This window comes from Coregonus clupeaformis, chromosome 27, assembly GCF_020615455.1.
Source record: "Coregonus clupeaformis isolate EN_2021a chromosome 27, ASM2061545v1, whole genome shotgun sequence".
NCBI classification, from domain to species: Eukaryota; Metazoa; Chordata; class Actinopteri; order Salmoniformes; family Salmonidae; genus Coregonus; species Coregonus clupeaformis.
Genome location: NC_059218.1, coordinates 36,486,502 through 36,509,575, shown reverse-complemented (window position 1 = coordinate 36,509,575; position 23,074 = coordinate 36,486,502). Strand labels below are relative to the sequence as shown.

General features: G+C 41.8%; 1 protein-coding gene across 1 annotated transcript; it reads left to right on the top strand.

Moving 5' to 3' along the window:
- The first annotated feature begins 14,345 nt into the window (after window positions 1-14,345).
- On the top strand, window positions 14,346-19,855 carry LOC121541344 (claudin-4-like). The gene is made up of 3 exons (XM_045208178.1): window positions 14,346-14,960; window positions 18,864-18,865; window positions 18,983-19,855. The coding sequence occupies exons 1-3, from the start codon at window positions 14,478-14,480 to the stop codon at window positions 19,617-19,619; spliced, it is 1,122 nt and encodes a 373-aa protein (XP_045064113.1). The 5' UTR covers window positions 14,346-14,477; the 3' UTR covers window positions 19,620-19,855.
- The last annotated feature ends 3,219 nt before the right edge of the window (window positions 19,856-23,074 follow it).

Genomic DNA, 23,074 nt, shown 5'->3' with positions numbered 1-23,074 from the left:
CTCAGCTACCCCCCTAATCCTTGGCTTCCCCTGGTTGGCTCTTCACAACCCACAAATTGATTGGTCACGTCACACCATTCTCAGTTGGAGCACTAACTGCCATTCAGAGTGCCTTAGGTCAGCGGTTCCCCCCACTAAGTGCAACCCAACTCATCCCTCAGCTCCTCCCGATCTGTCATCTGTCCCCAAAGAATACCATGACTTAGCTGAGAATTTCAGTAAGGACAAGGCTCTGTCTCTACCACCACATAGGCCTTGTGATTGCCCTATTGAACTGCTTCCTGGTGCTCCCTTGCCCTCTTGTCGCTTATACAATCTGTCCCGACTGGAAAGAGAGGCAATGGAGCAGTATATTGGTGATTCTCTGGCCTCGGGCATAATCCGTCCCTCGTCGTCTCCTTTGGGTGCAGGTTTCTTTTTCGTTGAAAAGAAAGACAAGTCGTTACGCCCCTGTATCCATTTCAGGGGTTTAAACAACATAACTGTTAAAAACAAGTATCCCCTTCCACTCATCAACTCAGCTTTTGAACCTCTGCATGGCGCCACAGTTTTCTCCAAGCTCGACCTCAGGAACGCTTATCACCTTGTCAGAATCCGAAAGGGAGATGAGTGGAAAACCGCTTTCAACACTCCACTGGGGCATTTTGAGTATTTGGTCATGCCCTTTGGGCTCTCAAACGCCCCTGCTGTATTCCAAGCCATGGTGAACTATATTCTTAGGGATTTTTTGAACCGTTTTGTCTTTGTATACCTGGATGATATTCTTGTTTTTTCCAAGTCACCCGAGGAGCATGAGTCACACGTCCGTCAAGTCCTTCAACGGCTCTTGGAGAATAAGCTGTACGTCAAAGCAGAAAAGTGTGAGTTCCACAAACAGTCTACATCGTTCCTTGGTTTCATCATTGAGAGCGGGCAGGTGAAGGTGGACCCCGAGAAGATCCGGGCAGTGACGGAATGGCCCACACCCACCACCCGTAAGCAACTTCAACGATTTTTGGGCTTTGCTAACTTCTACCGTAGATTCATTAAGGGTTTTAGTAAAGTGGTGGCACCCCTTACTAGACTCACATCCCCAAAAGTCCCTTTTCTGTGGTCCCCTGAGGCGGAGCAGGCGGTAGGGGTTTTGAAGGAACTGTTTTCCACCTCCCCCGTGTTGATACACCCCAATACCTCTCTGCAGTTTATTGTGGAGGTGGACGCGTCTGACTCAGGTGTGGGAGCAGTCCTCTCCCAGCGCTCCCCCACTGACCAAAAGCTTCACCCCTGTGCTTTTTCTCCAAGAAATTGTCACCCACAGAACGGAATTACGACGTTGGAAACCGGGAACTGCTGGCGGTCAAGCTAGCACTGGAAGAATGGCGGCACTGGCTGGATGGAGCTGAACTGCCGTTTGTGGTCTGGACAGACCACAAAAACTTGGCTTACATCCAAGCCACTAAGAGACTCAACTCACGCCAAGTCAGATGGGCCCTGTTTTTTAGTAGGTTTAACTTTATTCTAACATACAGACCGGGGTCAAGAAATGTTAAACCAGATGCTTTGTCCCGCCAGTTTGCTGACCCTTCGGAGACCAGCGACCCTGAGGCAGTCCTACCTTCCTCATGCGTCGTGGCGGCAGTACAATGGGAGATCGAGTCTCTTGTGAAGACTGCACTTGCCACGGATCCGGGACCGGGTGATGGACCTCCCAACCTACTCTTTGTTCCCGAGACGGTCCGGTCTCAGGTGTTGCAGTGGATTCACACCTCCCGTTTTGCTGGTCACCTTGGGATGAGACGCACGTTGAGCTGCTTAAGAGACATTTTTGGTGGCCTTCAATGGAAACTGACGTTCGGGCTTTTGTGGCAGCCTGTTCAACCTGTGCTCGGGGCAAAGCCTCCCATCAGTCCCCTTCGGGGCTGCTGCTACCCCTCCCAGTTCCCAGCCGTCCCTGGTCCCACATAGCCATGGATTTTGTCACCGGCCTACCCAAGTCTGAAGGTAATGATACTATACTTACCATTGTGGACAGATTCTCTAAATCTGTTCACTATATAGCATTACCAAAATTACCGTCTGCCAGTGAGACAGCGGACCTCCTAGTCCAACATGTATTCCGTCCCCATGGAATACCTGTGGACATCGTATCTGATAGAGGCCCACAGTTTACTTCCCCGTGTTTGGAAGGTTTTCTGTTCTGCTTTGGGTGCTTCCGTTAGTCTGTCCTCAGGGTTTCATCCCCAGACCAACGGTCACACAGAAAGAGCCAATCAAGACCTCAAAGCAACCCTTCGTTGTGTGGCTGCTCAACATCCATCATCCTGGGCCAAACATCTGCCTTGGATAGAGTACGCCCACAACTCCCTCACCACCTCTGCCACCGGCCTTTCACCCTTCGAAGTAACCATGGGTTATCAACCCCCTCTGTTTCCTGCTCAGGAGAAGGAATTGGCTGTTCCTTCGGTTCAGGAGAACCTCCGCCGCTGCCAGAGAGTGTGGAGCGACGCTCGGGAAGCGTTAGCCTGACCACCGACAGGAACAAGACGACAGCGGATAGGAGCAGGACTCCCGCACCTGTGTTTCATCCTGGTCAAGAAGTTTGGCTGTCATCAAAGAACGTACCTCTTCGTACCAAATCACGCAAGCTGTCTCCTCGGTACCTGGGTCCGTTTGTGGTGGAGTCCATCGTTAACCCCGCTGCGGTTCGTTTGAAGTTGCCTTCAGCCATGAAGATACACCCTACTTTCCACGTCTCCCAACTGAAACCTGTGTCCTCCAGCCTTTTGTGTCCGCCGGCAGATCCACCTCCACCTGTTCGCCTCATTGACGACCATCCGGCCTACACCGTCAGTAGGCTCCTGGACTCTCGGAGGCGGGGTAGGGGTCTCCAATACCTAGTCGATTGGGAAGGTGATGGACCAGAGGAGAGGTCTTGGGTCCCTAAGCGTTTTGTGTTGGATCCTCAACTGATCACGGACTTCCATCACAACAACCCTGACAGGCCTGGTGGGTCGCCAGGTGGCGACCATTGAGGGGGGTACTGTTATGTGGGCAGCTTGTCTCTCCCTTTTCTGTTTCCCTTCCTCCTTGTTTTGTCCCCTCTTTGTCTGTTGTATCTGTATGTGTGTTTGTCCCCATTATGTTGGTGCGTCTGCCGGTGTGTGTCTGGAGTGGATCGGGGGGCGTGCTCAGGATCTGCCTCTCCTGTGCAGCTGCGGGTTGTTTCCAGTGATTCCTGCCTACGCAGCTGCATCCTATTCTCTCATCAACCTGCACTACTAATTCCTGGGCATGGCTCTCCACCGGCGCCAGATCGTTGTTCTTACTAGAGCGGTAACTTCTTACTAGAGCGGTAACTCACCAGTAGAGTTAAATTGTCTTTGTCTTCAGCCTGGCTCTTTACTCTCCTTAACCTGTCGTTTGTTTTGTCTTCAGTTCAGACATACCTCCCTGCCTGCCTGCCTGCCTGCCTGCCTGCCTGCCTGCCTCAGCCTCTCCTTCCTCCGGAGACGACTAGCCCACTCTGTTCCTTTTCTTCAGTTGTTTTTGGACTAAGACAAATTGAACTTTTATTAAAATAATTTTTGTTTCTTCCACTCCCTTAGTCGTGTTTTGTTTCTCTGAGTGCTGGGTTTAACCATAGCCTAACACTTACAATCAGTGCATTAAACTAAGGTAGATGAACAACAACATATCACAGTCATAGCAATAAATAATGAACTCTGTAACTGTTACTGAGAATGTTATTGTAGTTAAAGTGGCCTGTTGGTTTATTCAGTAGGCTACTTCAAACATCACTGCTGCCAGTTCTAAAGCTTTTGTAAAAAGTTAAAATAAGTGCATGTGACAGATGGGATAAATAATACAAAATTGTATGTTGCAATCTGAACGACATCTTTTCAACTTACATTCAAACCTAAAATGAACCTAACTTCAACGTCTGAAAAATATGTATTTTAAATGTAATTTTGCTTACTGGGATGGCTCTCTGAGATGTGCATGCCAGAATCTAAGGAGGAGGCTTTAATGTGTTTTTCCTCAGGGCTGCTAACACTTAAACACTCTTAAAACGCACGTATATGGACGCACGCATGGACACACACTCAAAGCCCCTCTCCCTCTCCCCCTCTCTGTTTCTACCTCTTCTTCATCTCCCCCTCTCCCCCTCTACCTCTTTTCCCTCTCCCTCCCTCTGTCTGTGGTTTGATTTGTAGCATCCACTCTGAAGTAGGCCACATTGTCACATCTCTTAGTAACATACAGTGGCTTGCGAAAGTATTCACCCCTCTTTGCATTTTTCCTATTTTGTTACCTTACAACCTGGAATTAAAATGGATTGTTGGGGGTTTGTATAATTTGATTTACACAACATGCCTACCACTTTGAAGATGCAAAATATTTTTTTGTGTGGAACAAACAAGAAATGAGACAAAAAAAAACAGAAAACTTGAGCTTGTGTAACTAATCACCCCCTCAAAGTCAATACTTTGTAGAGCCACCCTTTGCAGCAATTACAGCTGCAAGTCTCTTGGGGTATGTCTCTATAAGCTTGGCAAATCTAGCCACTGGGATTTTTGCCCATTCTTCAAGGCAAAACTGCTCCAGCTCCTTCAAGTTGGATGGGTTCCACTGGTGTACAGCTATCTTTAAGTCATGCCACATATCCTCAATTGGATTGAGGTCTGGGCATTGACTAGACCATTCCAAGACATTTAAATGTTTCCCCTTAAACCACTCAAGTGTTGCTTTAGCAGTATGCTTAGGGTCATTGTCCTGCTGGAAGGTGAACCACCTCTGGTGTTCTCGGGGTGATGAGAGGTGTTGGGTTTGCGCCAGACATAGCGTTTTCCTTGATGGCCAAAAAGCTCAATTTTAGTCTCATCTGATCAGAGTACCTTCTTCCATATGTTTGGGGAGTCTCCCACCTGCCTTTTGGCGAACACCAAACGTGTTTGCTTATATGTGTCTTTAAGCAATGGCTTTTTTCTGGCCACTCTTCCGTAAAGCCCAGCTCCGTGGAGTGTACGGCTTAAATTGGTCTTATGGACAGATACTCCAATCTCCGCTGTGGAGCTTTGCAGCTCCTTCAGGGTTATCTTTGGTCTCTGTGTTGCTTCTCTGATTAATGCCCTCCTTGCCTGGTCTGTGAGTTTTGGTGGGCGGCCCTCTCTTGGCAGGTTTGTTGTGGTGCCATATTCTTCCATTTGTAATAATGGATTTAATGGTGCTCCGTGGGATGTTCAAAGTTTCTGATATTATTCTTTATAACCCAAACCCGATCTGTACTTCTCCACAACTTTGTCCCTGACCTGTTTGGAGAGCTCCTTGGTCTTCATGGTGCCGCTTGCTTGGTGGTGCCCCTTGCATAGTGGTGTTGCAGACTCTGGGGCCTTTCAGAACAGGTGTATGTATACTGAGATCATGTGACACTTAGATTGCACACAGGTGGACTTTATTTAACTAATTATGTGACTTCTGAAGGTAATTGGTTGCACCAGATCTTATTTAGGGGCTTCATAGCAAAGGGGGTGAATACATATGCACGCACCACTTTTCCGTTATTTATTTAGAGAATTTTTTGAAAAAAGTTTTTTTTTTCATTTCACTTCACCAATTTGAACTATTTTGTGTATGTCCATTACATGAAATACAAATAAAAATCAATTAAAATTAGAGGTTGTTGTGGTGTCGAGAAAACTATGCTGAGATGCTGTGAGAACAAGAATTCCGCTGACACTGTCCTTTGATTATAAAGGTTTATTATATTAAAGTATTTCAGCGTCAATTTACAGATATCTGCAGACATCTGGAGAACAACGACCCAATCTGTAATATGTTGTTTCTGTCCTCCTTTGTTTTAACCGTGGTATTTATATCCTATGCCCTATGTAACATAATATGGGTGTTTTCCCTACAGACCAATCCCAGGAGGCCACCTAACATACTTCCTCGGCTTTAGGGTGCCCCTATAGAACTACTCCCCAGATGCTCCCTTTAAGCTGAGTCAACATCCTCTAAAACCATTTGAAACCATTAGCAAAGTCATAAATTTCTCAGATACCACATATTTCCCCCCTTCGAGACAAATTAAGTCTCGAAAACAAAAAGAATAGGTTTATGACAAATAACAATTTTTCTCTTATTGAGTAACTTTAACAATAAAGCAAAAACACATTTTTCTATGGAGTGTAAATACATTTCTATGAAATATGAACAAATCTCTATGGAGTGTGAGAGCGAAAAACCTGTCTGGCAGCTTTCTTTCCAAATATCCCTCAATCAATCAAGACAGTAAAATTCTCTCACGGCCCCTCTGCCCCAGGCAACCACTTAAGTACTTAAATACATCTTTATCAATGCATTTTAAACTATGATGCAATTTGAATACACATGACAGCCTCAGCAAACGAAATACAATCAAAAATGTCCACATTCAGGCTGGTCAACCCATCGGACCCTCCTGTGGATTCTCTCTATCCCTGCCTAGACCCAATATCCCTAAGCATCCACAAAATAAACAAAAACATCTGAGATCCCCACATGTACCCAATAACAGCAAATATAATTCTTCAAAAATTAATACTGAAAGAATATGACACAAATTATGTATTACACATGCAAATATGTCTATATATCATTGCAGACACTGGAATGTAGTCCACTACACTTCATCTCCTCAGCAGTGTCGACTTCCAATGCAACGTCGATGGTGGAATCTGAACATTTCCACACCTTCCTTGTTCCACTTCCTCCAGTCCCTTCATATTGTCCCTTCATATTGTCCTTTCATATTGTCCTTTCATATTGTCCCTGTTTGAGTATTTGAATCCACTCTACACATTCCCCCATATGCTTCTGGAAGAAAAGAAAAGACCAAACAGTATCTTTTGCAAAACAACACATTCAAATTAAAACATCAATATCAACTAAAAATATAAAAATGATACATAAAATGAATCACATACCATTTCCCCCCTTTGATTCATCACAAAATACTAAAATCACCATAATATTTAAAACCCATGTGAAATTATTGGATATTCAAAATGGATATCTATCAATACTCCTTTGAGTCTTGACAGAAGGTTAAACCCTCTTATCGTTTCATTTGCAAAACCCTTCAAATTATAGGTAATATTATCTATGTTATCTTCCCAAATTTTACACCATACCATGGAAAAAATCCAAGTCCCCACTTCTCTCCTAGACTTATCCTCCAATGGTAGGCTTCCCAGACTATGAAACTTCTCTCTTTCAGAATCAGATTTATCTCTTTCCCCGTGCTTCCCCTCTTTTAATTTTAAAACCCTCATATGGAAGCTTCAACTTCAACATGTAACAACATCCTTTCCATCCATAGGGTAAGAATATATTCTCTCTCACCACAAACCCCAGATGTTTCTAAAATCCCCAATAGTCACATTACCATGCAAAACTTCTCTCTCCATCAAAGTCCTTCTCTTCTTACTAACTGGAACATCAAAAGTTACATTATATTTCTCATTACTAACCTTATGTTCCTGCGTACCCCAAAGTCATCATATAATCATCACCATCTGATATTCCCCTAAACATCCCCTTTCCATCATATGTTTTATTTCAACAAAAACAGCTTTTAGCCCTCACTGGTTTCACCTCCAATGCTTCATGAAGCGCTGTTAACTGATTTTCCTTCCCATCTAACAAATTCACATAGGTTAATTCACTTAACCAAGAACAATTAAACCTAGGCCTAAACAAATGTTTCCACAACTACATTATTTTCTCTCTTAATGATTGTTGCTGATACAACAGCCATGATAAAGCATAAGATTGACACATACTTGATAGAGGTTTAGCTACCTTCTCTAAGATTCAACCCCATGTTCCTAGTGCTGGAATTCTCAACAGACATGGACCCTCAAGATTCCTCACTGATCTTACAGTATGAGTTAACTTCTCGAACCAAAGATTCCTACCTGCCCATCCATCTTTAATTTCCAAACAGAAAAATCAAATCCATATGCCTTCCATTTAGTTTCTCTCTTCCCTAACGAACAGTATTGATCAGATATATCTTCTTGTCTTCCATCAAAATCAAAGAACTCATCCTGTATCTCCATGATAGTATTATCCCTAATCTTTCCCTCTAAAATTACTCAAAATAAGTTAGCAATCACTCATAACCCTCTTCCACTTCATATCATTTTACAAAATATACTTCCTTTCACTAGGTGAAACAGCTTCTACTTCTTGTCCTCATAACAACACTTCTTCTCCATAATTATCTCTCCACATGAGAGGAATATCACCTCTACACATTCCTTCTCTCACATCTACATGGAAGATGAGCTGTACCACCCATCCTAACTGTAAGGGATCGGGGGTTGGCAGGGTCTAGACAGAGTCTGACACTTCCCCGATCTACAGAGAGGGGGAGTCATCAGACTTGTTCTGAGCACACCTGTCAGTAATTAGTGTAGGATTTAAGGTGTGCTCAGAAGCTCAGTCGGCGCGAGGTATTGTTCCATTGTGACTTTCTAAGCGTTTTGTTCCGAGAGAGAGAGAGAGTTTGTTGTTTTTGATTACCCGTGTATCCGACCTGTGCTTTGTTGTTTGACTCCCCGAATTGCTTAATCCTCTGCTTGTCTACCCCAGTGATTACCGTCCTCTGATCCTGTGCCTGTGCCCTCGACTACGACTAAGCCCGCTCCATTGGTACCTCTGCCTGTCTATGCCTGGCCTGGTTTTGACCACAGCCCGCCCGACCACGATTAAGCTATTCCCTTTTCTGTACTCTAATAAAGCATCGCTATTCTGCGATTGGATCTTACCACTCTGTCCGAGTATTCATTACACTAACCCTAATGACAGTCTTTTCCTCTAAAATTGGTGCTGGAGCAATTGGCTCCCTTGTAATCAAATGTGATACATTTATAGCTTTAATAACTGTCAATGTTGAAAGAGTTGAATTGCTTCTCACTGTTGTTATAATATGCTGAAGTGTTGATGTTATTGTTGTTGATTCATCCATTCTCCCTAAAGCTTTGAACTCTTTACTTGTATTTCCATCTATCACTACTAGTGTCACTACATCAACTCTCAGTCCCAACTCTAATCCCTCACTTTCAAACTGTTGATTATAAAAAATACATTTATAATCACCTTGATCCCCCTGCTGGGAATTGTAAATATAGATACTGCAATCACCCTCAATCTTCACTCTTCTCTTATCATTCAACAACGCATACTTTCTCAATGCATCTGCTCCTAACAGATCTAAACTCCTACCATATCTATCTTCCCACTGAACTCTACATTTCCCTTCACCACTGTTCTCTCTCTCTTCCTACTAACATTGAAGCTTAGCTGACTGTCCTAGAGTTCCTTCAATTCTAGCTTTCTTAACTTTTTAATCTGACTTTTCTCCTAACTTTTAAAAACCATTTCACTGATTTATCCACAAATTCCTTTCCCTCTAATTTTAGGATATGTGATCGGGAAGTCCCCACCTGCTTATGACTTCTTTACACAAAAACTTGGCAAACGATTGAACATGTTTTAGCTTAGTTTGAAATCTTATTCCCCTCTTGGTGTAGGAATGTAACCAAGAATAACAGTCACCCCCTGTAAACATCACTTTTCAGACAGATTGTCCTCCTTCCTATGATATAGTCAATATTTTCAAGCAAATCTGATTCTCAAAAAATCCTACTTCTTTATGATCTGTCTCCTAATCTCCCCCCTTGCAACATTAGCTAACCCCTAGCTTCCTAAATCATCAGACCTAATAGGTCTAGAGGCGCTACTATCAACCCCTCATGGTTTCTCCCAAAATAATAAACATTCTTACTCTAAGGATTTTTTCTATTGTCTTCAAAACACCTGCTTTTGAAAGCCCTTCAATTTCTGGTTCAATCCCTTGGATTGCTTCATCTTTCAATGGATACTGATTCTTCCAAGGAGGTCTGCCTCCTCGTCGAAGTTCAACTTTCACCTCAATTGGGCTGATTTCACAAATCCAATATCAGTACTACTTTGATATCACAAACATTCTTGAACTTTTTGCAACATCTCCTCTTTAATAGATTCTCAATCCATCTTCACACTTCAAACAGATTCATTTGTCTTCCGTACAGCTTATGACTCTCCTTGTCCTTGAGCCAAAATCTTCATTTTCAGAAAACGCTGATCTTCACTCCTCCAAATCCCCCAATTCTCTTTCATCAGTACAAAAACAGCTTTCTCTGCTTCTGTCTTCATTTCTCCTATTTGCTTCTGCTCATGGCCTTCAGAAACCAACTAGATTACATGTTGCACTCTTCTCAATCTCCAATTCTTTATCCAGATAATAATCTGTGTTTATCTTCATAATTGCTCCTTGTGGTCCTAAATTATTCAACATAAGCTGAGTTGAACTTTCTTCAGTTGATGACTCAACCATTCCTCTGAGTTCAATTCGGCAGCATTCTTGAAATACTCCAGCTGAGTTGAAATGGATATTCCAGAAGCCTCGCATCTGGCATTTTTCCCCTTAAATTTCTTCCATATCTTAGCCTGCTTCAAAAATCTTCACTGAGATTTCCAATCCAGAATACTGAAGACGAATCCATTTCTGTCATCATCAACAATTGGTAAACCTTTTCCTTTGGCACTTCTACCAGACAGCCGTCTGGTGTACATCTTATTTTACAATTCAATTTCCACAATGCATCTCTTCCCAACAATGCAATAGGTATATGTTCTGATACCAGTATGGGTATTGTAATTTTCTCATTTTCATAGCAGAGCTCAATTGGTTCCTTAAGAGTAATCAACTGTTTTACTCCCTCAAATCCCTATCCTAATTAGTTAATTTTACATAGTGATATGTGTAACCTCTTCAGGCTGAACACAGATAAAAGCCTTTCCGCTATCCATCATCACTTCCCATAGTCCGTTGTTTATTTTCACTTCAATTGTTGGATCTTTTTTCCCTAACTTGGTGCTACCAGCTGACACCCCCATTTCGGATCTTCTAGGCACCCCTAGAATCCTTGCTCCTTGCCCCTATAAGGGTTCACCTGTCCTCGAGATGATCTTACACTCACAGCAAAGTCACCAACCTGTCCACAATCATAACACACTTCTTAAGATTGCTGGAAGTATGGCTTAAATATTCCTCCTCTTCCTCTTTCTAAGCCTTCTCGTCCTCTTCCTCTCCAATTCTTTTTCTTTCCAGAAACTATCTATGGATATGAAACAACTTGTACCACTAGTTGTGGCTGGTACAATTGCATTTGACCTTGTTCAGTTGATGCTGTGGCAGTGATTGTTGATTTGGTGCACACTGATTCTTCATAACCAAAGCTTTTCTTCTCCCCCAGTTGTATTTCATCAAGTTTTCTGAGAGTTTCTTGGTCCTGTTCTTTCTAGTTGTTGACATATCGGTATTCTTCAAAGGCTTATATTCTAGGTTCTGTCCTCGAATGATCACTGGCATCATCTTCTTACTGGTGCCCTCTTTCCTTGGCCTCAATGTATACTTTTTTTCAAATTCTTGGGATCCTTTTCTCAGCAGTTTTTCTTCTCTTCTGTATCTTCAGCATCTTGAGTTGTTCTTTGCAGTTCTTACTTCTTCTAAATTATTCCCCTTATCCAGGCATAATACGCATCAGTCTATATCTCTTTTTATTTATTCTGTGCTAGTCATTGTAGGATAAAATCCTCTTGAACATAAAGCACCTTTAATCTCCAAATCTTCATTGCTTTCTCCATCTTCACTTTCCTAAGAGATTGAATCTCTCTTGCAAACTTCCATCTGATCACAGAATCATATCCACCCATGATCTCTTCTCAATCACTCTGATCATCATCATCATCATCTTCTTCATCTTCAAGTTCCATCTTCCTGAACTTCACTCCACCCTTAGTTTCCAGACATCTCGTTTTCTTCCTACTTTTGGAGTTTTGGATTCATCTTTATGGTCGTTTCTGCTTTTCCTCTCTCTATTATTCAATCACTTTCATCATGTTGATGACGTCAGGGTTAAAAGTCCCTTCCACTAGCCATGGTTGTTCAATGTCAGGCCAACGTTTATTCCCTTTCCAGATAACCTTGCAATACCATTAACTAAAGGATTACTATTTTCTACTACATAAACAGGAGTAATTACTTTCATACTTTTTATGTCCTTTTTCCCCCTTGTAACAACTCTTTTATATTCCTTTATTGTAACTTATTTCATTATTTTAGACTATATAGCTTATAGTTCCCTCTTTTTTTTTCTTCCCCAAATTAATTAATTAATCAATTAATTTATTACTGTATTCATCAATTTATTTATTTATTCATTTTATTTTATTTTAATTTACAAAATTTTTGGTTAGTGGCAATCTTACCACATCCAATCAGGAAAGTAAATGAAAGTAGTCAACTTCAGAGCAATCCAAAAAAGAAAGACCTCTAATCCAGCAACACTACAGTACTCACAAACCCCATTGCTTAATAAGCACCCAATTACCTTAATTTTACAGAATAATGTCAGTACTCGATTCCCCCTCATCTCTAATCAAACCCACTCATGCACAAAAACTCCAAAATGCAATTCTTATTTTCATCAATTGATCAGTCTGTTGCCAAGTCCTTGTCAAATTGTCATAACATCAAATATGCTAGGCACCCAAAATATCCTCTATGGGAAGGTAAGTTTTGTAAATAGAACAGTACTAGCCTTAATTTGACTTGATCCGTTGCAGCACACCCTGTCGCATGATGCACTCGTCAGCACTTCCTCTCTCTCTCTGTCTCCTCCTTCTTATCGTCTCTCATATGACAGAAGAACAAAGAAACAGACAATAATTTAGTAGTTTATGCACTCACTGAGTTATTTCAACCATTCAATATTCCTTTAGTCACATTCGCTCTAAGAAATAAGCAAACAACTTAACTCAAGAATAGTATAAATAGCTCAATAACATTTTATTTAATTTCTTTATTTAATTTTTTTATTTTTATTAATCCGTCAACATCTCTCTCATTTATCAATTCAACAGCCTATTTAACAAACAGAACATTCTATTCGTGTTCAAATCCCCCACTCCTCTCTGTCTGCTCTGTCTGTTCTGAGTCTGCGTCTCCCAGCAACTCAGTGCAGGCAGAGGAGTGGCACATTTGCCCTACGTAACTCTAAAGTCATAAAATCACACGCATGCGTAGTACATTCACCAGTGCGATTTCAGAGTGGAGGGAGCTCTCTCCCAGCTCTCTCCCAGCTAGACAACAGAAAGTAAACAGTCCCGCTGTACTTCCTCTCTTTTACCCCCCGTAGACAAACAGTAACACTTTTACAGAGCTCACAAAACATAGAACACAAATCCTACTCTCTTCTACACACATACACATACAGTTTAAGAGGCTTATCCCATTCCTATGGACCTCTAAGGCCATTGTTCCTAAATTTCTGCTACCACGAGTTCCGTGGACATTCGATGAGCGGTCACATCAATCATATAATTCGTCAACCATAAGTTGAGCGGTAACTTGCAACCGAATATATATACCACAACCTCAACTCCCCGGGACTTACCTAAATTCACCTAACGTGCTTTTAGGATTTTTCGGGCCATCCTAATGATCGCCTCGTTAGAGGGCTTTCCTAGATTCGCAATGTCCTAATTTGTATACATTTACCTTATTTCCTGGCCTTTCCTTCATTGTATTATTTTTTAATTTTATTCAAGCAAAATATCCCTATAGACACTCCCCCCTGTTTGCGTTGCTTTCATCGGTAGTAACACTTCTTAGAAATACATGAAAATTTACCAACTTCCTCACTAATGTTCTCCAAAATGTTTGCAGACAAACTACTCACTATGTGTCCATGCTGGAGAGGGGTGCAATCTCATAACCTGGTGATATTTGTAGGGGTGTGGCTTAAGGCACATTCATTCTACAGTCTTTTAATGTGTGTGTTTTGGTAGTGACATCACCAGGTGGGACTGCATTCTTTTGAGAAAGATGCTTAAAAATAAACAAAACTACTAATTAGATCAGTATCTTTTAATGTAATAATAGAACAACTCAAGATGTTCTATTGAAATAATAGTGTTAAATACAAAAATCAGGAGTTGTTTTATTTTCAAACGAAGTTTCGGAGTCAGCGTTTGGGACAGAAATAAATGTATAAACAATAGGAGAGTTTCTGGTCAGGTGACATACCTTAGGAAACCAGTTTCACTTGGGAGAGAGAGAGAGAGAGAGAGAGAGAGAGAGAGAGAGAGAGAGAGAGAGAGAGAGAGAGAGAGAGCGAGAAAGAGAGACAGACACACAGAGAGAGAGAGAGAGAGAGAGAGAGAGAGAGATGAAAAAACTCCTCCCTATTCCGTCACTTTTTCACAGTAAACCCTATAAGTCAGAGACGTAGAGGAGGTGAGTTCTTCATTGTCAACATCTACCCTGTTCAGGCTATACTCTCCTGCCTCTCTCTATCTCTCCTTCCATCAGCTCAATTTGTCCATACTACCAGGGCTCCATCAGGATGGTGTCGGCTGGGCTACAGATGCTGGGCACGGCCCTGGCGATCGTCGGCTGGCTGGGAAGCATCATCATCTGTGTTCTGCCCATGTGGAAGGTGACAGCCTTCATTGGAGCCAACATCGTCACCGCTCAGGTCATCTGGGAAGGGTTATGGATGAACTGTGTGACGCAGAGCACGGGACAGATGCAGTGTAAGGTCTACGACTCCCTCCTGGCCTTGCCCCAGGACCTGCAGGCTGCCAGGGCTCTGATCATAATCGCCATAATCGCTGGCGTGTTCGCCATCCTGCTGGGCATCGCTGGCGGGAAGTGCACCAACTTCGTGGATAACGAGAGGTCCAAGCCCAAGGTTGCCATCGCTAGCGGAATTGTCTTCCTCATTGCTGCCCTTCTGGTCCTGGTCCCTGTCTGCTGGTCGGCCAACACCATCATCCGAGACTTCTACAACCCCCTTTTGGTCGAGGCCCAGAGGAGGGAGCTGGGAGCCTCACTCTACATCGGCTGGGGCTCCGCAGGGCTGATGATCCTGGGCGGGGCGCTCCTCTGCAGCTCCTGCCCCCCCAGCGATGAGAACCACGATGTCAAGTACTCCAAGGCTGCTAGCTCCGTGGCTGGCAGCAGCAAGGCCTACGTCTAGAGGGTTAGACACACCACAGACCAGACCACCACAGACCAGCACCAGGGGATGAGGGGATGGACAGCCAGCCTGGTGAGAGGACTGAAGGGAGGTGGTGTTGAAACTCTCAAGGTTGTTCACTGTTCTGTTTTAATGTTTTTACTGAAGCTTTTGCCACATTCTTCGCACTATTGAAGTTTCTCTCGTGTGAATTTGCTGATGGAGTTTTTTTGCTTTTACTGTCGTGCTCGACTGTGGTACCAAAGTGAAATATAAGGGTCAATGTATGAGTGTGTTGACAGTGTGTTGGCTAAAGTATGTACTTTTCTAGTTAGTGTAAAATGTGATGTCAGTTGCTGTGCAAATCATTTATTCAAATGTAGAAGAATCCTTCTCTAGGACCTCAGAGAAAAAGTATACAATCAAGCATCGTAAAAACAGAATTCCACTCAATCTTGAACAACATTGTTATCATTTTTAAAGCATGGTTTTGGACTTTCCAGAATGTAAGTTTTAAAACAACTGGCACGTTCATGAACTAGGGAAGGTTTAATTTAACTGTTCTATTAATATTGTTTTATGTTTTTGTATGTCGCCTTCCGACTGTCACATGGATATCTTTTGTTTTTTTATCACTCAGTACTACCATATATTATTATTCATATTCATATTATTATTATTATTATCTGCATCCTAAGGCATATTTTAAACCAATATATTAAGTATTCTATTATTCCAAATAAATGTTTTTAATAAACAGTTATATTTCCAAGTCAGACCTTTATTTCAGGTTTTAAAAAATGTAGATATTTTTTAAAACTTTAACTCGTAATGACAGTTTATTTTCCTGAGGGGAATAGCACAATGTGTATGTATGTGTGTCACACACACACACACACCGAAAGTCTGTGTAGTGTGACACACCGAAAAACAACTTGTTGGGCAGTGCTGAACTCAAATAATTGTGCATGAAGGAATCTGTGCAAACAGGTATGTTATTAAGAGATGTGACGATGTGGCCTACTTCAAATTGGATGCTACAAATCAAACCACAGACAGAAGGAGGGAGAGGGAGAAGAGGTAGAAACAGAGAGGGGGAGAGGGAGAAGAGGTAGAAACTGAGAGGGAGAGGGGCTTTGAGTGTGTGTCCATGCGTGCGTCCATATACATGCATGTTAAGAGGTTTCAAGTAGTGTTAGCAGCCCTGAGGAAAAACAAATTAAAGCCTCCTCTTTAGATTCTGGCATGCACATCCCAGAGAGCCATCCCAGTAAGCAAAATTACATTTAAAATACATATTTTTCAGATGTTGAAGTGAAGTTCATTTTAGGTTCTGAATGAAAGTTGAAAAGATGTAATTTACATTGCAAAATTGTTTTATTTATTATTTTTCACATCTGTCACACGCACTTATTTTAACTTTTTACAAAAGCTTTAGAACTGGCGGCAGTGATATTTGAAGTAGCCTACTGAATAAACCAACAGGCCACTTTAACTACAATAACATTCTCAGTAATGATTACAGAGTTCTTTATTTCTTGCTATGACTGTGATATGTTGTTGTATATATAATTACATTATTTTATGTTTTTCCATTGTTGGACATAAAAGACTAAAGACACCAGGAAATCAGCTCCAAGTGATTTTGATTTAATAAATCTGTTCCCAAGTATTCCCATGTATAAGAGAGAGCCACGTGATGGTTACAAATGTAAGCAAGGTTTGAAATGATTATGTTTTAGTCAAACATATCTCTTTGGGCTTCTGGAGGTCAATTTGCAGTCCACAAATTATTTGTAATTATGTTCCGGCCCTCTGACCATCCGCTCAAGAAAAAAAATAACCCACGGCTGAATATAGTTGATGATCCCTGGTGTAGATGAACAGGAAGAAACAGGTTAAAGAAGGATTCTTGAGCCTTGGTGCAACTCAATAGTAGGAAGGTGTTCTTAGTGTTTTACACAGTCAGTGTATGTGGGTCCTTCTACAGAAGCTGTGCAAATTGGGGGTTGGAAGAAGATTATAATTTGTATACTTTCTTCCCCAAACTTTCAGCACACATATCTTCCAACATACAAGTACTGTACACATACAGTGAGCTATAAAAGTATTGGGACAGTGCCACATTTTGTTTTGCTTTGTACTCCAGCACTTTGGATTTTAAATGATACAATGACTATGAGCTTAAAGTGCAGACTGCCAGATTTAATTTGAGGGATTTGCCATCCATATCTGGTGAACCGTTTAGAAATTACTGGACAAAAGTTTAGTATTTGGTCCCATATTCCTAGCATGCAATGTCACAAGCTTGATGTAGTCATTGCGCCCTATGAATATGGGACCAAATACTAAAATTTGTACTACTTTAATACACATATACTGTCAGTGAATTTGTCCCAATACTTTTGGTCCCCTAAAATTGGGGGACTATGTACAAAAAGTGCTGTAATTTCTAAATGGTTCACCCAAAATGGATTAAATTAAAGCTGACATTATGTACTTTAACCTCATAGTCATTGTTTGATTCAAATCCAAACTTTTGGAATATAGAGCCAAAATAAGAAAATATGCTTCACTGTGCCAATAATTACGGAGGGCACTGTATCTCTATGGGGTGAATTGTTTTGTTTGTGACCGTTTCGTTTGGATAATTTTGACTTATTTTGGACTGTAAAGAATCCCATAGCTAACATATGGCTGGCTAGCTTTCTTTTGGACAGATGTACATTCAAGCAAACATAGATTTGAGTCCCCAAACCCCACTTCACATATTTCTTGATATATTAGCTGTTCGTTAGTGACACTTCTTAGAAATACATGAAGATTTACCAACTTCCTCACCAATTTACTCCAAAATGTTTGCAGACAAACTACTCACTATATATCCATGCTGGAGAGGGGTGCAATCTCATTACATTTACATTTACATTTTAGTCATTTAGCAGACGCTCTTATCCAGAGCGACTTACATGAGCAATTAGGGTTAAGTGCCTTGCTCAAGGGCACATCGACAGATTTTTCACCTAGTCGGCTCGGGGATATCACCTGGTGATATGTGTAGGGGTGTGGCTTAAGGCACATACCTTCTACAGTCTCATCACCAGGTGATATGTGTAGGGGTGTGGCTTAAGGCACATACCTTCTACAGTCTCATCACCAGGTGATATGTGTAGGGGTGTGGCTTAAGGCACATACCTTCTACAGTCTCATCACCAGGTGATATGTGTAGGGGTGTGGCTTAAGGCACATACCTTCTACAGTCTCATCACCAGGTGATATGTGTAGGGGTGTGGCTTAAGGCACATTCATTCTACAGTCTTTTAATGTGTGTGTTTTGGTATTGACATCACCAGGTGGGACTGCATTCTTTTGAGAAAGATGCTTAAAAATAAACAAAACTACTAATTAGATCAGTATCTTTCAATGTAATAATAGAACAACTCAAGATTTTCTATTGAAATAATAGTGTTAAATACAAAAATCAGGAGATGTTTTATTTTCAAACAAAGTTTCGGAGTCAGCGTTTGGGACAGAAATAAATGTATAAACAATAGGAGAGTTTCTGGTCAGGTGACATACCTTAGGAAACCAGTTTCACTTGGTAGAGAGAGAGAGAGAGAGAGAGAGAGAGAGAGAGAGAGAGAGAGAGAGAGAGTGAGAGTGAGAGAGAGAGAGAGAGAGAGAGAGAGAGAGGACAGAGAGAGAGAGAGAGCTATGAAAAAACTCCTCCCTATTCCATCACTTTTTCACAGTAAACCCTATAAGTCAGAGACGTAGAGGAGTTGAGTTCTTCATTGTCAACATCTACCCTGTTCAGGCTATACTCTCCTGTCTCTCTATATCTCTCCCTCCATCAGCTCAATCCGTCCATTCTACCAGGGCTCCATCAGGATGGTGTCGGCTGGGCTACAGATGCTGGGCACGGCCCTGGCGATCGTCGGCTGGCTGGGAAGCATCATCATCTGTGCTCTGCCCATGTGGAAGGTGACAGCCTTCATTGGAGCCAACATCGTCACCGCTCAGGTCATCTGGGAAGGGTTATGGATGAACTGTGTGACCCAGAGCACGGGACAGATGCAGTGTAAGGTCTACGACTCCCTCCTGGCCTTGCCCCAGGACCTGCAGGCCGCCAGGGCTCTGATCATAATCGCCATAATCGCTGGCGTGTTCGCCATCCTGCTGGGCATCGCTGGCGGGAAGTGCACCAACTTCGTGGATAACGAGACCTCCAAGGCCAAGGTTGCCATCGCTAGCGGAATCGTCTTCCTCATTGCTGCCCTTCTGGTCCTGGTCCCTGTCTGCTGGTCGGCCAACACCATCATCCGAGACTTCTACAACCCCCTTTTGGTCGAGGCCCAGAGGAGGGAGCTGGGAGCCTCACTCTACATCGGCTGGGGCTCCGCAGGGCTGATGATCCTGGGCGGGGCGCTCCTCTGCAGCTCCTGCCCCCCCAGCGATGAGAACCACGATGTCAAGTACTCCAAGGCTGCTAGCTCCGTGGCTGGCAGCAGCAAGGCCTACGTCTAGAGGGTTAGACACACCACAGACCAGACCACCACAGACCAGCACCAGGGGATGAGGGGATGGACAGCCAGCCTGGTGAGAGGACTGAAGGGAGGTGGTGTTGAAACTCTCAAGGTTGTTCACTGTTCTGTTTTAATGTTTTTACTGAAGCTTTTGCCACATTCTTCGCACTAATGAAGTTTCTCTCGTGTGAATTTGCTGATGGAGTTTTTTTGCTTTTACTGTCGTGCTCGACTGTGGTACCCCCCTCCTCCGCACACTCCACTGGCTTCCAGTTGAAGCTCGCATCCGCTACAAGACCATGGTGCTTGCCTATGGAGCAGTGAGGGGAACGGCACCTCTGTACCTTCAGGCTCTGATCAGTCCCTACACCCAAACGAGGGCATTGCGTTCATCCACCTCTGGCCTGCTGGCTCCCCTTCCTCTGCGGAAGCATAGCTCCCGCTCAGTCCAGTCAAAACTGTTCGCTGCTCTGGCACCCCCAATGGTGGAACAAGCTCCCTCACGACGCCAGGACAGCGGAGTCACTCACCACCTTCCGGAGACATTTGAAACCCCACCTCTTTAAGGAATACCTGGGATAGGATAAAGTATTCCTTCTAACCCCCCCCAAATTGTAAAGTGGTTATCCCACTGGCTATAGGGTGAACGCACCAATTTGTGAGTCGCTCTGGCTAAGAGCGTCTGCTAAATGACGTTAATGTGCCCTTGAGCAAGGCACTTAACCCTAATTGCTCCTGTAAGTCGCTCTGGATAAGAGCGTCTGCTAAATGACTAAAATGTAAATGTAAATGTAAATATAAGGGTCAATGTATGAGTGTGTTGACAGTGTGTTGGCTAAAGTATGTACTTTTCTAGTTAGTGTAAAATGTGATGTCAGTTGCTGTGCAAATCATTTATTCAAATGTAGAAGAATCCTTCTCTAGGACCTCAGAGAAAAAGTATACACTCAAGCATCGTAAAAACAGAATTCCACTCAATCTTGAACAACATTGTTATCATTTTTAAAGCATGGTTTTGGACTTTCCAGAATGTAAGTTTTAAAACAACTGGCACGTTCATGAATTAGGGAAGGTTTAATTTAACTGTTCTATTAATATTGTTTTATGTTTTTGTATGTCGCCTTCCGACTATCACATGGATATCTTTTGTTTTTTTATCACTCTGTACTACCATATATTATTATTCATATTATTATTATTATTATTATTATTATCTGCATCCTAAGGCATATTTTAAACCAATATATTAAGTATTCTATTATTCCAAATAAATATTTTTAATAAACAGTTATATTTCCAAGTCAGACCTTTATTTCAGGTTTTAAAAAATGTAGATCTTTTTTAAAACTTTAACTCATAATAACAGTTTATTTTCCTGAGGGGAATAGCACAATGTGTCTGTATGTGTGTCACACACACCGGAAGTCTGTGTAGTGTGACACACCGAAAAACAACTTGTTGGGCAGTGCTGAACTCAAATAATTGTGCATGAAGGAATCTGTGCAAACAGGTATGTTATTAAGAGATGTGACGATGTGGCCTACTTCAGAGTGGATGCTACAAATCAAACCACAGACAGAAGGAGGGAGAGGGAAAATAAGTAGAAACAGAGAGGGGGAGAGGGAGAAGAGGTAGAGACAGAGAGGGGGAGAGGGAGAGGGGCTTTGAGTGTGTGTCCATGCGTGCGTCCATATACATGCATGTTAAGAGGTTTCAAGTAGTGTTAGCAGCCCTGAGGAAAAACAAATTAAAGCCTCCTCTTTAGATTCTGGCATGCACATCCCAGAGAGCCATCCCAGTTAGCAAAATTACATTTAAAATACATATTTTTCAGATGTTGAAGTGAAGTTCATTTTAGGTTCTGAATGAAAGTTGAAAAGATGTAATTTACATTGCAAAATTGTTTTATTTATTATTTTTCACATCTGTCACACGCACTTATTTTAACTTTTTACAAAAGCTTTAGAACTGGCGGCAGTGATATTTGAAGTAGCCTACTGAATAAACCAACAGGCCACTTTAACTACAATAACATTCTCAGTAATGATTACAGAGTTCTTTATTTCTTGCTATGACTGTGATATGTTGTTGTATATATAATTACATTATTTTATGTTTTTCCATTGTTGGACATAAAAGACTAAAGACACCAGGAAATCAGCTCCAAGTGATTTTGATTTAATAAATCTGTTCCCAAGTATTCCCATGTATAAGAGAGAGACATGTGATGGTTACAAATGTAAGCAAGGTTTGAAATGATTATGTTTTAGTCAAACATATCTCTTTGGGCTTCTGGAGGTCAATTTGCAGTCCACAAATTATTTGTAATTATGTTCCGGCCCTCTGACCATCCGCTCAAGAAAAAAAATAACCCACGGCTGAATATAGTTGATGATCCCTGGTGTAGATGAACAGGAAGAAACAGGTTAAAGAAGGATTCTTGAGCCTTGGTGCAACTCAATAGTAGGAAGGTGTTCTTAGTGTTTTACACAGTCAGTGTATGTGGGTCCTTCTACAGAAGCTGTGCAAATTGGGGGTTGGAAGAAGATTATAATTTGTATACTTTCTTCCCCAAACTTTCAGCACACATATCTTCCAACATACAAGTACTGTACACATACAGTGAGCTATAAAAGTATTGGGACAGTGCCACATTTTTTTTTGCTTTGTACTCCAGCACTTTGGATTTTAAATGATACAATGACTATGAGCTTAAAGTGCAGACTGCCAGATTTAATTTGAGGGATTTGCCATCCATATCTGGTGAACCGTTTAGAAATTACTGGACAAAGTTTAGTATTTGGTCCCATATTCCTAGCATGCAATGTCACAAGCTTGATTTAGTCATTGCGCCCTATGAATATGGGACCAAATACTAAAATTTGTACTACTTTAATACACATATACTGTCAGTGAATTTGTCCCAATACTTTTGGTCCCCTAAAATTGGGGGACTATGTACAAAAAGTGCTGTAATTTCTAAATGGTTCACCCAAAATGGATTAAATTAAAGCTGACATTATGTACTTTAACCTCATAGTCATTGTTTAATTTAAATCCAACCTTTTGGAATATAGAGCCAAAATAAGAAAATATGCTTCACTGTGCCAATAATTACGGAGGGCACTGTATCTCTATGGGGTGAATTGTTTTGTTTGTGACCGTTTCGTTTGCATAATTTTGACTTATTTTGGACTGTAAAGAATCCCATAGCTAACATATGGCTGGCTAGCTTTCTTTTGGACAGATGTACATTCAAGCAAACATAGATTTGAGTCCCCAAACCCCACTTCACATATTTCTTGATATATTAGCTGTTCGTTATTGACACTTCTTAGAAATACATGAAGATTTACCAATTTCCTCACCAATTTACTCCAAAATGTTTGCAGACAAACTACTCACTATATATCCATGCTGGAGAGGGGTGCAATCTCATTACATTTACATTTACAT